Consider the following 17,210-nt stretch of genomic DNA (forward strand, 5'->3'; position numbering starts at 1 on the left):
AATCAAATCCCCCCTTTTAGTATTTATTTTATTTTAGTTTACTAATCCAAATAACCTATCAATTACACAGCTTTCTGTGGGAACGATCCTAATTCCAACTATTTTCTGTATGTTTACCAACTTCAGGGGTATGTTGTATTCTGCAGCAACTCATTCGGACTGACCGAAAGTGTTGGCTATATGTAAGTGTTGGTGTTATTGATTATACATTATCGATTGGGGTTATCTTTTTTAATCATTCTGATGTTGCTTTTCAAGTTATAAAGGGTGATAGAGTTGCTCAATTATTAATGATTTATAGGAGAAGAGGTGGTGATTCAGAAAAGAGGAAATAAATAATAACTATTATCTCAAGTTTAATTTGTATGAATTTAGGGCGTTCATTGGTGAAGCAATATATCACGTACATGTGTACTGTGTAGCTAACTGACGCCGTCAACTAATATAAATTAATATTATTTTGGTAACGGTTAACAATAATCCTGGGACCCAAACTCTAATATTGAATATTTTGGGACCTAAACGCAATATTGGTCACAAAATTGGGAATCAAAGTCAAAATATCCCTAAAAAATATATGTTAATCTAGTGTCCCTTATCATCTATCGAATAACACTTATCATCTATGGAATATAATGCAACATCAGATATGTTAATCTAGTGTCCCTTATCATCTATGGAATAACACTTATTGTTTGTCCCATGGATAAAGGTGGCATCAGATACATTTGGATTTGGATATCACATTATCCAAATTTCTCTCACTTTATCCATATCCGATTTGTACCCAAATGAATACCAATATTTAATTCTGAACACGTATCCAAATTATTTTTCAAGTATCAGATAACATCATATCTGAAAATATAACATATCAAATTCTTTTGTTCTTGTCGTATAAAAATCAATTGTACATAACAATTATACAGGATAAAGGTTAAATAATATAACTTCTGTAAGAATTTTAATTAGTTTTTGGAAAAAATAAGATAAATTAGAAATCAAATAAAATATGAACAATATATTTGTGTTCAAAAAACAGGATAGGGATTGTTGTGTCACGCAACGACAGAGATATATTCATTTTTTAAATTGGTCGATTGAATCTTTCCATCATCTCCCAGTATAATCTGGTTTGTGTTAATCCCCATCCGTCATCTACATCCAAAATTAGTTTTAATGCGAATTTCATTCCTTTATATCTTCCTCTTTTTCTATTTCGTAACGGCTTACGAATCCTACCCGTTCGAGTTACTTGTTACAGTGAAACACCCAATAAACTTTTCACAATCCTTCACATTCTTGATACTCACAAAATCGACTATATTGAACAGTGCAACACCAAATCCTTTTTTTCCAATTAAGGTTGCAGTGCCGCACCAAGCTCTATTTGTGAAGGATGCTCTTGACCAGTCATGAGAAAATTTAGCCGCCAATGACTTGATTAATTAGATATGAAGTATATTTTCTATATAAAAGTTTCAAATCGGATATTATCATATACGGATATTTTTCAAATCCTTTACATCTGTGTATCCGTATCCAAAGTCTTGTATTCTGATAATAGATTCGAATATATGTGTCCCAATTTTTCTAATATAAAAAAACGCTGCCTTTGTCTTATGGGCGGATGAAATTGGCTGTTTGAATCAAAGGATGGATGAGATTGTCCGACGTTTTATAATAAGCCAAAGGATGGATGAGATTGGCCTGATACCATCTGGCGGCTTAGATTATGCCTCGGCCCATCAATAACAATGTCGGCCATGCTAACCAACAATGACGGATATTATGCCTTGGCCCGAATAATATAACCTTAGGCTAACAACTCAACTGGCCACGAGTCCACGAATAATAACTCAGCTTGTCCCGTCCCCGGAGAATCCTATATTCATTTGGCCATGTACTTAAGATATTAAATAAACTTCTTCGTTATTCAACCACATATATGACATAACAAAGACAAAACAAACCCCTAGAATCACTGATACAGATAACGGTGAAGCAATTTATATGATTATCCAAAGAACGACTGAGATTGGTCGGGTGCCTTCCTGATTATTCCTTGGCCCATTTGTTTCTCAACCTAACCCAACGGTTTATTTGTAGTAACTTGATATTTTTAATTCATTGAGTTTATATTATGTTCAAAGGGTATGCATATAGTTTGCCTTACTGAATTTTAACTTGGCCTCTACATTGTATCTTGTATATAGATTCTAAATTTACTGTTGAATATATGGATTTCTTTCATTTCTAGCATACCACATACCCATTGATTGTAGAGTACGTAGTTGTTTTCTTATTGGAAGTGAACTGTTTGAGGATTCAATTGGACACGATGAAGGCAAGTATATTAAGGATTTCTTTTCTTTATGTTGAGTTTTATAGCTAACTATCATACATTTATCCCTATTTTTTTGTGGCAGGATTTCGTTTTTAAAATACTAGGTGCTTAGAATCGGAAGGCTCTGATTTTTCATAATAGACTTACGGTCTTAAAATTAATCATTCAAAAAAGAGGTATGACATGAACACTGTCCATGGAAAGATCGAAAAGTAAGAAATCTATAAAATTTATGTTGTTAGATTATCTATAAAATTTGAGTTCTGTTCAGATTAGTATCTACAGGAAAAAAAAATTGAGTTAATTTGTAGAAAAATTTGTTTAACAATACCAGGTGTTCTTTTTCTTCTAACAACAATGAGTTAGTGAGAAATAAATATGACCCAAAATATCCTTAAATTGGCAGAGGTTGATTCCGGCCCGTAGGTCCGGGTGATATCCAGTGATTTTCTATTTTTTAATATTTCGGGTACAAATTTAACCATATTATTTCGGATATTTTACTAGTGAAAACTATTGTAAACCCCATATTATATGGGTTCAACATTAAGAAGCCCCGCAAAATGGATCCTTCACTATCAACTCCATACTTTTATTTTTTGATATTTCTTGGCCCAAAACTTTTAATTTTGGGACCAGATTTTGAATTCTCCCAGAATGATGACGTCATCAATTTTTTAATAACAAAAATAACCTTCGGTATTTACAGTTGTTTTATACTAGAAACAGAAATAAAAATCAAATCAGATTTTATTTCTTGTTCTTCTGTTTCAGAGCTCTGAGATTTAGGTTCTTCAATCAACTGAATTTGATTCTTCCAATCTTTTTCTCGTTCAATATGTTTCATCCCGAGAAGAAGCACAATTGTTTACAGATTTTGATTCTCTTTCAACTAAAATTGTTTACAGATTTTGATTTGAGAAGATTTTTGCAGATCTGAGAAGATGAAGGCAATAATCTAAGTACGTTTTTGCTTTTTCACATTGTTTTTTTTTATTTTCGATGTTACTGATTTATGTTATTTAATTTGAATTCGTTTATACTGAGAAGAGGAAGCTTAAACAAAATTGTTTCAGATGAGGAAAAAACAAATCTAGGTACGAATATGTTGTTATTTGAGTTTTTTATTTTGATTTTTATGATTTTTGATTTTACTGATTTTCGTTTTTTCGATATGGATTTTGTTGATGTTGAGATGAGGAAGAAGAAACCACGTTGTTTCAGAAGAATAACAACAAAACTAGGTACGAACTCTGTTGTTGTTGTTTTTTATTTCGAGTTTGTTTGTTTGTTTTTGTTTTTTTTTTTACGATTATCTGATGTTTGTTTTTTGGATTATTGCATGTGCGATTTGAGAGGATATTTAGTACTAGCTGAATTCCGTTTATAATTTTTGTTAGTATTTTGTTGATACTGAGGTTTCTGAAAAAGAACGACAATTCTAGGGTAGAGATGTTGTTTTATAAAATGTGTAACTTGTTACACATATTGTTCTGTAGCATATGTAGCTTTAAGTTACACATATTTTCCTATAACTATAATCAGTTATAGCATGTGCATCTTTAAGACACATTTTTTCTCTTGTTTTCATCTGTTGAGTATGTCTATTGCTCATTTTATGTTTACTTGCCGCATATGATATATTTCTCACGAGGGGGCAACACCCCTAGTGAATTGCGTTAGTTTGTTTTTGATATTTTTATTATATGTTTATTTTTTCCAGGTTTTCATGGCTGCTGTGAGTTGCATTGCTGTTGTTCGTTACTTTGCAGATTTTATTACCACTCGTGTTGATGTTGAAACTACACTAGATGAGTTTAAGGACCAAGTTTGCAAGCAATGGAAGTAATTTACTCCACTTGGTATTTGTTTCTTCTTCCGATAAGGTGGGAAAGATCTTCCGGTTGAATGTGACTATTATCTTCAAGCTCTTACATCCCTCACACATAGTAAAAGAAGACTAGTTTTGATATTTTCCTGCAAAATGTTACTCATGTAGCCTCCTCATCTAGCTCTAGGGAAGCTTCTTCTATTTCTAACATCGTCGAGAAACAATCATTTAGTTGGAATGTATTTGGAAGATAAGAGCAAGCCTACAAAACCTTTGTTATCGGATGGATGGCCTAAGGTCCTTGGTGAGATTAGTCATGTGTTTGTTGAAGGAGTTAAGGAGGTCAGTATTGCTTACACAAAGTACCGTCTTCGCACTGGTTTCAACATGGTTTTAACACACAATTAACATTCTAGGTTCACGACTAAGTGTGCGGTAAAAGAATGCGACTGGAATTTTCATGCAGCTCCTATTGATGAAAGGAACGAAATGTTTCAGGTTGGTTTATGTGTTCTGTTATCTTTGCTTGTTAGCATATGTAGTGTTTTGTTACAGTTCTGTTGTATAGTATGTGTAACTTTGGTTTACACATGATGTTTTTTACACCATATTGGTTTTTGGTTGATTTTTTATATTTTGTATGAACTTTTTCAGGTCAGGGCATATAACCCTGAGTACACTTGTGGTGCTGGTTTGAATCAAAAATACTCAACCAGCTTCACGTCTGGTTTGATTGAGGAAGAAGTTCAGAAAAATCCTTATAAGAAGCCAAGGAAAATTGCTGATGATTTCCATACCAACTATGGAATTAATATGGAGTATTATCAGGCCTATAATGGTAGGGAAAAGGTTTATGAGTCCATTTATGGTGCGATGTGAAGTCATACTCACACTTGGTATGATATATTAATGCTATAAGGGAAACAAACCCACGTAGTATGATAGATTTTGAATATGATCCTGCAAAGAAACAGTTCCAATGGATTTTCATCTCATTTGATGCATGCATCAAAGCGTATCGGTTTTGTCGGCCAATGGTCTACTTGGATGCTACTTTCCTTACTGGTAGATTCAGAGGTTGCTTGATGGAAGCTACTGGGATCAATGGTGATAAAGGTATGTTTTTTATGTTTCATGAACAACTGTAACTGACAGATAGTTGAGAGTTACACATGTGTAACTCTCAGTTATACATTGGTTTCCTTAGTGTGTTACTCTAAGTTACACATTTAGGAATAGCATATGTAACTTTGTACTACATAGTTAGTTAGGATGTGTAACTTCTGTTTACACATAGTTTTCTGTTTTTGTGCAACTTATTATTTTTTTATTTCTGCACACTTGTAGGATTTTTCCCACTTGCTGTGGCACTAGCCAACGCTGAAAATAACAACAGTTGGGAGTGGTTTTTAAGAAATTTGACTCAACTTGTTGGTGAAGGGAGGCCAATCACCTTCCTTTCGGATCACCATGAAGGTCTCTTACATGGTATTCCACTTTTCTTTCCAGATTCATACCATAGCTACTGCTACTATCATTTGAAGAATAATCTGCCCATCACTGACTCAGATCCTAGGTATACGCTTGTGCTCGACCATTTACAAGAAGCGACATATGCACTCTCACCTGAAAAGCATGCTAAGGCCATATAGAAAATCATAGATTTGAATTGCGATTGGATGGCTGATTACATAGATGACATCCCACCTGAATAATATGCGAATACCTATTTCCAAAGGTTGTCGGTATAGACGCACAACTAGTAGGAGAATCATTCAATAGCTGGATTCTGGTTCACAGGAAAATGCATGCATCTGCTCTTCTTGATCAGGTTAGTAGAGTGCTTTTTCTGTTTTTTGTCTTTGTTTCTTATTTTTTCACTTTGTACATTCATTAGTTTTTTTCTTCAGATTAGGATGAAAATAATGGTAATTCTGGCAGGACGTCGTGATGATGGCTCTAAGATGATGATTCTATTAACTCCCGAGTATGAGGAAAGGCTTGAGTATCTTCAAGATGAATTTTTGGCTTGGAAAGTATTGGTGGCTAATCCAACCGTGTTTGAAGTTTTTAGCGAAAGAACTCACAGAGTGGACCTAGAACACTGGACTTGCACCTGTCAAAGGTTTTGTTTCTTATGTTTTTTTTTTTTTTTTTGTATGTTATTTTTTTGTTAGGATATAGAATGTGTAGCTTCTAGTTACACTAGATACATGCATATGTAACTACTAGTTACACATCTTATTTGCATGTGTAACTACAAGATACACATTCTGTATATGCAGGTGTAACTACTAATTACATATCCTATTTTGCATGTGTAACTACAAGATAGACATCCTGTATATGCATGTGTAACTGATTTTTGTATGTTTTTATGATTTTTGTTTTGTTTATATTCTTGTTTTGTTTTTTTTGAAAGTGGCGCGTATAGGTTTTTCCTTGTGCTCGTGCTCTTGCTCTTGCATCCATACACAATATTAAACGTGAAGCTACCGACTTCATTTCACCGTATTTTACAAGTGACTATTTTAGGAAGACTAATATGCATGGCATCCAACCGAATCCCAACTACAACAAGCCTGCTGATATTCATGAAGACAACACCATCAACCCGTCTATTATAAGGGTGGCTCTAATGGGGAGGTAAGATTCAACTTCCTCCCCTCAAAGTGTCGTTTATGTGTCGCAATTAGCTTGAATTAAACAAGCTTTCTTCAGTTTCGTTGAGCGTGAGATGGAATCAACACCAGGAAACCATTAGGGTTGGCGTCCCAAAAAAGCACCAGACGCCATTTCAAATGGCGTCTATAAAACACTTTATGTAAATTCAAACATCAGGATTATATAGACCGTTGGATTCGTAGTTTTATTAGAGATCTAATGGTTGATACATCAGACGCCATTTGAAATGGCGTCTGATGCCATTTCAAATAGCGTTTTTGTTTTGAATCTTGAATTCCCGCTTGGACGTTGAATTTTGATAATGTGTGTGACCCAAGAATGTTGAATCTTGGGTCACCATTAGAGCCAGCCTAAAGAAACAACCAGGTAGACCCCAAGGGAAAAGGATTGAAGGTAAAGGTGAAAAGAAAGGAAACAAGAAAGTTCATTGCAACAATTGCACGAAAGAAAGTCACAACAGGGCAGGTTGTAAGAAGCCTCCGAAGTATACACCCCCTAGATTTTCTGCAAGCATTGATTTATGTGTGGTTTTTTATTTCTCTTGGATTATTTGTTTTTTTAGGTTTCTTCATGTCGGTTTGCATGGACCAAACTTTTATTTTCTGCAACAAATTGATTATGTGCAAGGAGTATTTATTCAAGTTGTATTTTATGAAACACACGGGTGAAACGCATTTTTATTTTCTTATTCAGTGTGTATCTTTTGAGCAGTAGGGAAATGCATGTGTAACTTTGGTTTACACTCGATAAATATGGATGTGTAACCATAAGTTACACATTATAAACGCACATGTAAGCTCAGGTTACACATTACAAATGCATATGTAAACTCAGGTTACACATTCTGTAACCTCAGGTTACACATTCCACTATCATGTGTAACTTTAAATTACATAACCTTTTTTGCTAACCATGTGTTCAAGCGCAATATACATCAACATGATTAAACTTTTCCAAACAGTAAAAAAAAACTTTGTACTTAATTATAACAAGTATGATTAAACTTTTCCAAACAACAAAAAAAAAGATAATTTTCTACTTAATTAGTTTTAAAAATACATTATAGCAAGTATGATTAAACTTTTCCAAACAACAAAAAGAATATAACTTTCTACTTATTTAAAGATCTACTAGCCGAGGAAGTATAAAAGTTCTAACAACATGTTTTGCAAGTATAATAGCGGATTTTAGCTAACAAAAGTATAAAAGTTTTTTTAATCCAAGGAACCGCTTTACATACATGTTCATTGAGTCAGTTTGGATGGATCTGAAAAAATCTTGTAAAACATGCTTGCTCTCATGCTGTTTACCTTTTCAGCCTTTACCGACACCATTGGTCTATGTGTGTAACTGTCAAATGGGTCATTCTTCATCCTCCACTTCATCTAACAACATACAAATAGAAGACAATCAGGAAATAAACCTTGTTTGGGCGAGCCAAGGTTTTTGGCCTTTGGATTTACCCTGAGAGGACAACGGAGTGTCAGTTCTCTATTTATTGCAGCTGCATATAACTAGGCTTGATTTAAGTTTTCTTTCCTGATGTTCGCAATACCTGACGAGCTCATATGGGACCAAGGTTCAGCGTTTCTCAAGTCATACTTCAGTAGTGTGTAGTGTGTGCTATTGTTACACATTGGTTCGAACATTCAGATTGGGCTGCGGTACTCAGCAAAGTCTTTAGCAAGCTTAGGAATCCAGAATCTCTTGAAATCACCATCGTTGTCCAAAATACATTTCTGCAAACCATTTGGAATATCACACACATTTTATTTGTAAAGCATAGATAATGTGTAACCTAAAGTTACACATGCAATAAAGTGTAACTTTTAGTTTCATAACCTTTTTTGAAGTTACATACAAAAAGATTTTAAATTTTTTGAAGTACTTATATATGCTTTCGGTAAGAGGAATATCGCTTTTTCATACCCGGGGTTTGAGTTCATCTTTCTCCTTAACATGATAATGTATAAATCAATGAATTCCGACTCCAAGTTCTATTCTTTCTTGGTAAGCTGAAGCATAAGTTCTCCAGTTATATCAAAGAGCGGGCTACCGTCGCTTTTGTATTCCATCCAAGTAATGTGTCTACATTAGAAAAAAGAAACAATTAAACACCATAATAGAATCAAGTAATAAGATACAACATTTAACATTAAAATCTACATTTAAATACCATAACAGAATCAAGCATAAGTTCTTCAGTTTCAGTTAGTTTTACTTACATTTTGGGATGTGTATTGAAATATTCAATTATTGTCTACTTTGGAGAGCCCTCCAGCTTTTCAGTTACTGTAGAACCTTCCACATCCTTACTCATTGTTCCATCATCTTCTTCCGGAACTACAATCATTGTTTCGTCATTAGAAGTCCCCTTCTTCTTTGGCTTCCTTCTGCCACTGATCAACAACATATGCAGGAGTGGGATTTTTCTTTGGAGTGGGCTTGTATGTGAAAACCAAAGAAAATGAGGGCTTTTTCTTTGGAACTGTAACACTCTTCACACTAGAACTATATATTCTGAGAGATGTTTTGCCCTCCTCTCCAGCTGTTTGACCTTGCAAAAGTTTTGGAGTATTTTCAGCTTCAAAACTGATATATGGAACTGCACAAGGATCAAAATGAGAAACAATATAACGACTTTTTATTTATTTAATATGATGATGATGATGTCAAATTTAAAAAAGTGTACTAAGAACAACTACTTACACTCTTGTTGGAAGGAAGTTTCCCCGTCATCTTCATTTTCCTCATTCTCTTCCTCAGACTCTTTATTATGATCAACACCAGTTGCTTGATGCTCAGTCATTCCATGTCCTTTCCCACCATCTTATTATTGCATAGCCTGTTCCTAGGATACTGCATAAGGTTCAACACCAATTTCTTTAATAATGTGCATCTTGAAATATGGAGTGCTGGAAAGGTCCCTTTCTGTCATCCCTCCTCTGGAAAGTGCTCCACTGCATCATACTTTTCTTTGTTTGCTAGTAGTTGTTTTTTCAGAGTTCCATTCTCAATCGTTCTGTCTCGCAAACGTTTTATCAACTGGTCCTTGCTTGGTACCACAGTTGATATCCCAAGCTCTTTTTTAAGCTGTGAAAACTCCTCTACGAAGCTGGCAGTTGGCTGCATTTAAGAGATGGATAGGTTACATCTTCTTTTTATTACACAGATGCATGTATATTTTATAGTTACAAAAGTTAAATACATAATTCAGTGGGTGAGATCTGCATGTGTAAATTAAAGATACACGATCTCATTTGCATGTGTAACTTAAGGTTACACAAGCTATATACATTGTTCAAATTGAACTCAGTGGTGAGATTTTTACATGTGTAAATTTAAGTTACACAAGCTCGTCTTCATGACAAAATTGGCCTTGTAACTACTAATTCCATATGTAACTTAATACTATATAACTCAAGTAATACAAAACACTTACTGAAAACTCTAAAGATATGAAATCTGATATCACTTGCACGTTCCACCTGCCAATTCTTGAGAGCTTATGTTCGTTGTTTGGAAGTTTTGGGATTAGGCCTTCTTGTGTGTGCTCATCAAACAAGATCTGCAACATACAACAGTCTACCAATTTGGTTAGTCCATCAGCAAAAAAGATCTACAATGTACCAGCAAACTACTTGAACAACAATCGAGTAAAACTATCATCCTTACCAGTAGGTATGGCACACAAGCTTTTACGTTTGAAGGAGAATCATAATTATTTAGCATCTTCTCAAACAAATACTCGTGTACTAAATCAGGCCAGGAGACCTTGAGCACAGTTTCATAAGTTTCGACAAGAACACTCACCGAGCTAGCATTTATACCTCCGAAAAAGAGGACACAACAAAGATACAAACCTATCAAACATACTACATGTTCATCATCAAGTCGCGTTGGTTTGTTTTTGATCAACACATGTTTATAGTCTCTATAATTTTCTTCTTGTTCACTGCTGTTGCATGTGCCGTGTCTCCGATATCAGAGAAATACTTTTTGAATAAGGTGTTTTCATCTAATTTACTTAGAGTAAACCGTTCTAACAGCTTCTGACCTTTTCTTCCTCCAATCCTTTTCATTGAAAGTATACCAGCACACTTCACCGGTTTAGAGTGTATGAACTTATATCTAAATTTGAAAGAATAGGGTGTCTCACCATCTCGATCAAAGCAATTTAACATTTTTACAACCCTGTGCTTGTTCGTGGAGATTTTTTTCGGTTTCTTAGCAGCATTAACATCATAATCGTCATAATGCAACATCACTAGATTACCGTATGACGCTTTTCTAAGATACTTTTCCGCTATTTGCGATAGCCCAATTGGTTTGACTTCCTTAACCAAGTCCAAAATTGCATTGAACAAATGTCTTAACTTTCCTGTACATATCACACAACAAAACAACATGAATGAGTAAGTTTTGTACTTATCAAATACACTCTTTTAATTTGCGAAATCAAAATCATGTTACAAAGATTATGTATCTGCCAAGTACACAAATTGAATCATGCTATAATGTGTTGTATAACTTAATATTACACATGCTATAAGGTGTAACTTTTAACTTACACATGTATATGAAGGTGTAACTTCAATTTACACACCCCATTTCTGGATGTGTAACTATAAGTTACAGAAGCTAAACACAACCTAAAGCTAGATACAAACCACAATACAAGTCAGTGGTGATATTTTGAATGTGTAACTGATAGTATCAGTGGTGGCTGGTGAGATTTTTGAATGTGTAACTTATAGTTACACGGGCTCATAACTTATAGTTACACATGCTCATTTGTATATAGTTACACAGGCAAAATTCACAAGCATAACATGAGATCATCACAAGCAAAATCACAAACACATACCCCAATAGTAAATCTTAAGGGAAAATTAGTTGATTGAATCTTAGTACCTGTTATTGCTGGATCTTCTTCAGGGGCTTTCTTTCTTCCATTCATCTTCATAAGAAAATCAAATTAGTTGATTTTAATTCGAACCTGAATCTGTTGTTGAAATAGTAAGAAAATCAAATTAGTTGATTTTAATTCGCAGTTGAATCAGTCAAACACGTAGACAAACATCTTCAAATTAGAGTTTCTAGGGTTTTGCAACCATAAATCTGATTCTTAAAAGAAAAAAAATATTGCGTCAATCAAAAGAATCAAAACTAATAGATTCAAAGTAAAACATACATATTGTTTCATCATCAGACTCTTTCCTCTCATCTTCTCAGCGATTTAGGGTTTGGTTTTCAATTTTGAAACTGAATATGAAAATGTTGATTTAACGATTTTCGATCTGTTTCTGTGATTTAGGGTTTAGCGTTTCAGCAGATGATCAATAGTTTTGATTTCGATTTGTGTTTTGCAACTGATTTTAACAAGATTTTTTGATTTTTTAGTGTTTTTTTGATCTGAATATGTTTTCTCTCTCCTGAAAAAGAAATAATGGTTTCTGAACGGGAGAAAGGTAGGTTAGAACACATATATACTTGAGACGAATTTATCATTTCACTTTTAATTAAAGTTATTTTTAATTCAGGGCTTGGTTTTAAAATTCTTTTAACCTGGGGCCTGATATTATGGGTAGGGGCCTAACCTTAATTTTCCCATTTTACTATCCCATGGATATATAATAAAATAAAAATAATAATTGGTCTTTTAAATTGTAAAAAGAAGCAGATGTCACTGTAGTACAGTGATAAAGTCGTTGGGTGATGACACCAGCGACCTGAGTTCGAAACTCGTCACCGTCGGGGTGGAGGATTTTTTTCTCTTTCTTTTCCTAGCTACCTGGGCTTGTAGGTAGTAGACCTCTTTGAGGTTTAAACTTTAATATAAGTAGGGTTGAATATGGTTTCGGTTTTCCACTAGAACCGGACCGAACCATACCGATTAGGAAGAAACCAAACCGAACCATTTACTGATGAATTGGTTATGGTTTAGAAAGTGGAAAACCGATAGTGTTGGTTTTGGTTTGGTTTGACCTCTAAACCGAACCGAAAACCATTGGAAAATCGATTAATTTTTATACTTAGTCTCCACCGTTGATTTACAAGTATTAGATTCTACCCATTGATTTAGAGGATAAATAGAAACCCTAAATCTAATATTTCAGTATGATACTCTCCTTCTTTCTCTTTCACTTTCTCTAAGTCGCCTCCCTTCTCCACCCTCAACTATGGCGGCTACTGCTGCTATTCGACTTTCTTCTTCCCATCTTCCTTATTTTTTGTTTGTCAATAACTAAATTAAAATATACTATAGATCTTCTTTTGATCTCTAGATTTAGAGTAAGCTTTAACTGTTTTTGATATTTTTTATTTTTTTTTGTCTGTAAATTGGTGTAAACACCAGATCTGATTTCTGTGTAATATGATTTCATTGATTTGATTGAGGGTTATACAAAGTATTTATTGACTGTTGAATTTGATTAGGTTTTTGTTTATTAAACATTTGAATTGTCCGTTTCAGGAAATTGACATAATTATCGGTTAACCGAAAACCACTGAGACAAACCCAAACCGACTGGATACATTTGAAAATCGAACCAATGGTTAATGAATTGGTTTGGTTTAGATTTTTAAAAACCAATAACATTGATTTTGGTTTGGCTAGAAACCGTGCGGAAACCGACTATGAATGGCCCTTTGGCTTTAAACCCAATTTAAAAAAAAGAAAAGAAATTTGTAAAAGGAACTGAATGTTAGTGACACTCGTCCATATTGATAGAGGCTGCCCGACACACTATCTCCTCAGCTCAGTTCTTCACTCCCCTTGGGATAACCTGAACTCAAGACTCGATAGTCTCTGTTTGAAATTAGGGCCAGGTAAACTCAGTTGGTTTTAAATTTCTTTCATTATTTGGTTTGAATTTCCTTTATTTGTAAGATTAATGGAACATTCACTTTGGGGACATCTGCCATTATTGATGAGATCAAATTCCAAGGAATCAATCGAATACATATTTCAAGCTCTATGGAGAACAAGAAAAACTGGTCTTGATTCAACTGATCGTGATGTTATCAAAGATATGCTCCAACTTGACCATGCAAACGATCTTGATCCAGTACTTACTAAATCCCTCTGTTTCCCCACTTTTTTTATTGGTAACTTTTTTAGGGTTTATGTTTTGAATTTAGGGTTGTTGCACGTGTCCAACCTTGCTCAGGCTTGCTAATTGTATCAAGAAGTCTGGGTTCGATTCCCACTTGCATCGGGGTTGCTGGGATTTTTTTCTTTCTAATGCTCAGTTTTTTGTTCTGCAGCTATTGGCATGTTTAAGAGTGTTGATAAGAAGATGTATCAATGAAAATGATATTGAAAAGCTGTTTCCTCGTGAAGTTTCACCGGAATTACAAAGATTATTAACGATTCTATTTCAGAAATTTCAAGGAGAGTGGAGAAATGACGAATACAAGGATCAGGTATGCCAAAATTTTCCGAAGAACAGTGCTTGCCATGTTGCATTTGAGCTTCAATTTGGTGACTTGACAATGTATTTGTTGGGATTTTGACATTACATTTGTTTAGAAAAAATGAAGCTTATTCAGGTTTTTGTGTGAAAATACTTATCCAGGGAATTTTACCTCGTTTAAAGACAATGACATGGAACATGGCAGATCATGACACAGAATCAACAGATCCTGCTGCAGTTATAAATTTGAAGGTATTTGATTATGCAGTGGTTGTTGCAATACGTTAACCATCGGTTAAGTCAGGAATATTACAGGTTTAGAGCATTACTGATAGTCAATCTGTAGAAAGGCTGTAATGGTGGTGCAATCTGTTATATTGTTTCTTAACTCATATCTCAAATATACTGCAGCTCCTAGATGATACACAATCTGTATTAGGTGAAACTGAAGTGAAGTTCCAAGTGGAAAAAGACGCTCTACAAACAATGCTGAAATCCATGTATTGCATAAGAGATCAGTTGTCTAATACGGTAAACATTCAACACCATTACTTACTTCACTTGTTTGCGTCTGATATGTAAGACACTCTATTTCAGCCGTTTTCACGCCATTGTTTTTTCTGTGACATTTCTTTTCTAGGGTGGGACTTCTAGCGGACAAGCTCAAGAAACTAGTATACTATAGTTAGTCAAGATGTTTTTAATTAGAGGTCAGATCTTTAAATTTTCGGTGACAAGTGCTGCTAGAGATTGTAAGTCTGGTTTGTGATGCGTTTGGACCATGTATGCGTACAATTTTGTTCAATTTATCTTAAAAAATCTTAGAATACATAGAACTTTATTGTACACATTTTCTGTAGTTACTTTCTCTGTCTTTGTTTAGACTATCTCATCTCTGCGTCGGTAACATGGTTCCGAAGTTTCAGAAGACCAGCTTAAGAACAAAAGGAGGACCAGATCAACTTGTATTTAACATAGAAAGAACACTGAAAATGAAATTCCAGAGGCAAATCAACTCCGTACTGTTGTTGTACATGAATGACAACCACAAAGCAGTTGTACAATCAAAATGACAAGATGCGCTGGTTAGAATGTGCACCAGTTAGCAATCAGGAGGCAGCAACCCGTCACTCGTTTATGTGGTCTTCCCATGATTCACATATCAAACGAGCCTTATTTTTGTTTAGTGAATCAGGTCCTTATTTCCTGCTAAAGTATGTTTATCTTACTTGTTACCATTTACCAAACTCCACCCTGGTATCTTCTTCACACCTCCATCTTTCATTTCCTCCCTAAGCCTCAACACGTCAGCCCAACTTCCAGCGCCTGCATACATGTTAGACAGAAGAACGTAAACCCCATGATTTTGAGGTTCCATATGGAGCATCTTCTTAACCACTTTCTCTGCAACTTTGATATTCCCGTGGTCCTTACATGCTCCCAGCAAAGCTCCCAAAACAACAATATCAGGTTCACAAAGCATCCCATTTATCAACTCCTCAGCCTCGGCTAATTTCCCTCCTCGGCCGAGAAGATTGACCATGCACCCGTAATGTTCAATTCCGGGTTCAATTCCATATACCCTCTTCATGGAAAGAAAAATTTCCTTACCAACTTCGAGCAAACCAGCATGGCAACAAGCAGATAAAACCCCTACAAATGTAACGTAATTCGGAGCGATTTTTGCCTTCTGCATCTCCTGAAACAGTCGAAAAGCTTCTTCAGCATGCCCATGAACAGCTAGCCCACAAATCATGGCATTCCAAGAAGCAGTATTGCGCTCCGCCATCTTGTCAAACAAACTTCGAGCCACATAAATCTCCCGTTCTTGGCATACATGTCAACTAAAGCAGTCCCAGGATCAAACCCACTTCAATTCTCTTCTCTTTTATATAAACATGAACCTGTTTTCCCATCTCCAAAGAACCTGATCGTGCACAGGCAGACAAAACAGAAGACAAAGTCGCAGCATCTGGTTCAACTCCTTGACCAAGCATCTGATCAAACAATGCCAAAGCCTCATTCGAGCAAAAGTTTTGCGCATACCCACTAATAATGGCAGTCCATATTAACAATTTCCTTTCAGGTTCTTCTTCGAACAACTTTCGAGCAGCGCCCATATCGCCACAAATACAATAACAACTAATTAAACCGTTAACGATATATATATCCAACTCCAGCCCAAACTTTACAACATCGGCATGAATCTGTTTGCTGGGATTTAGCGAACAACAATTAATACAAGCCTTTAGAACAAATGGAAACGTATATTTACCAGGTATAAGACCTAGTTTTCTCATTTTGATATAAAGAATTATAGCTTCGAATGGGTTTGAACTACTAGCTTGTGCTCTAATCATAGTATTGAACATAAAAGAATTAGGTGCATGAGTAGTGTTAAATACTTTTAGCGCGTAATTAAGATCGCCCGAGTCAGAAAGAGCACAAAATGAAATTATTCGACTTGCAGCGTAATCGTCATGAATGCGATCAGAGACGATCATCTGAGCATGGATTTGTTTGAGTTGGTTCATTGAAGTACACTTGTCTGCAAGAAGAGAAAGATGTGGAGGTTTTGGTGATGGCAGTAATGAAGGAGCTGACTTCAGGGGATGAAATGATGCAAGAAAGTTGAATGATTGTCTCTTGAAGAGACGTGGTTTTGGCAGGAACATTCAGTCAGCCGAGAACATCATTTCCTTCTACTTTTGGCTTGAACCGGATCGGATCGGACATATGTTCTGCTCAAAAGTTTACATCAACTCGTCTCATCATCGCAATGCATATGCGGTCTGTGAGACGAAAACTTGAGAAAGCAAATTCCAACGAGTCAGATCTCAAATTAGACGAGTCACAACAAATAATTTCCCAGACTGGGTTTTACTAACTTATACACCGGTTAACAAAACTGATAAGGAGCAACCTATAA

At 35.2% G+C, this 17,210-nt stretch overlaps 2 protein-coding genes and 1 pseudogene across 2 annotated transcripts; 2 read left to right on the forward strand and 1 right to left on the reverse strand.

The window, feature by feature from the left end:
• Positions 1-5,116: 5,116 nt before the first annotated feature.
• LOC113305991 lies at positions 5,117-6,476 on the forward strand. Its single transcript, XM_026554982.1, has 5 exons — positions 5,117-5,294; positions 5,526-5,764; positions 5,917-6,009; positions 6,089-6,303; positions 6,464-6,476. The coding sequence occupies exons 1-5, from the start codon at positions 5,117-5,119 to the stop codon at positions 6,474-6,476; spliced, it is 738 nt and encodes a 245-aa protein (XP_026410767.1).
• Positions 6,477-13,615: 7,139 nt separating this feature from the next.
• On the forward strand, positions 13,616-15,110 carry LOC113301297. The gene is made up of 5 exons (XM_026550066.1): positions 13,616-13,933; positions 14,133-14,291; positions 14,444-14,533; positions 14,693-14,812; positions 14,922-15,110. Exons 1-5 carry the CDS (start codon positions 13,760-13,762, stop codon positions 14,964-14,966), a joined length of 588 nt encoding a protein of 195 aa, XP_026405851.1. The 5' UTR covers positions 13,616-13,759; the 3' UTR covers positions 14,967-15,110.
• A 262-nt stretch (positions 15,111-15,372) lies between these two features.
• Positions 15,373-16,956, reverse strand: LOC113305992 (annotated as a pseudogene).
• Positions 16,957-17,210: the final 254 nt, after the last annotated feature.

This window comes from Papaver somniferum, chromosome 8 (assembly GCF_003573695.1).
Source record: "Papaver somniferum cultivar HN1 chromosome 8, ASM357369v1, whole genome shotgun sequence".
NCBI classification, from domain to species: domain Eukaryota; kingdom Viridiplantae; phylum Streptophyta; class Magnoliopsida; order Ranunculales; family Papaveraceae; genus Papaver; species Papaver somniferum.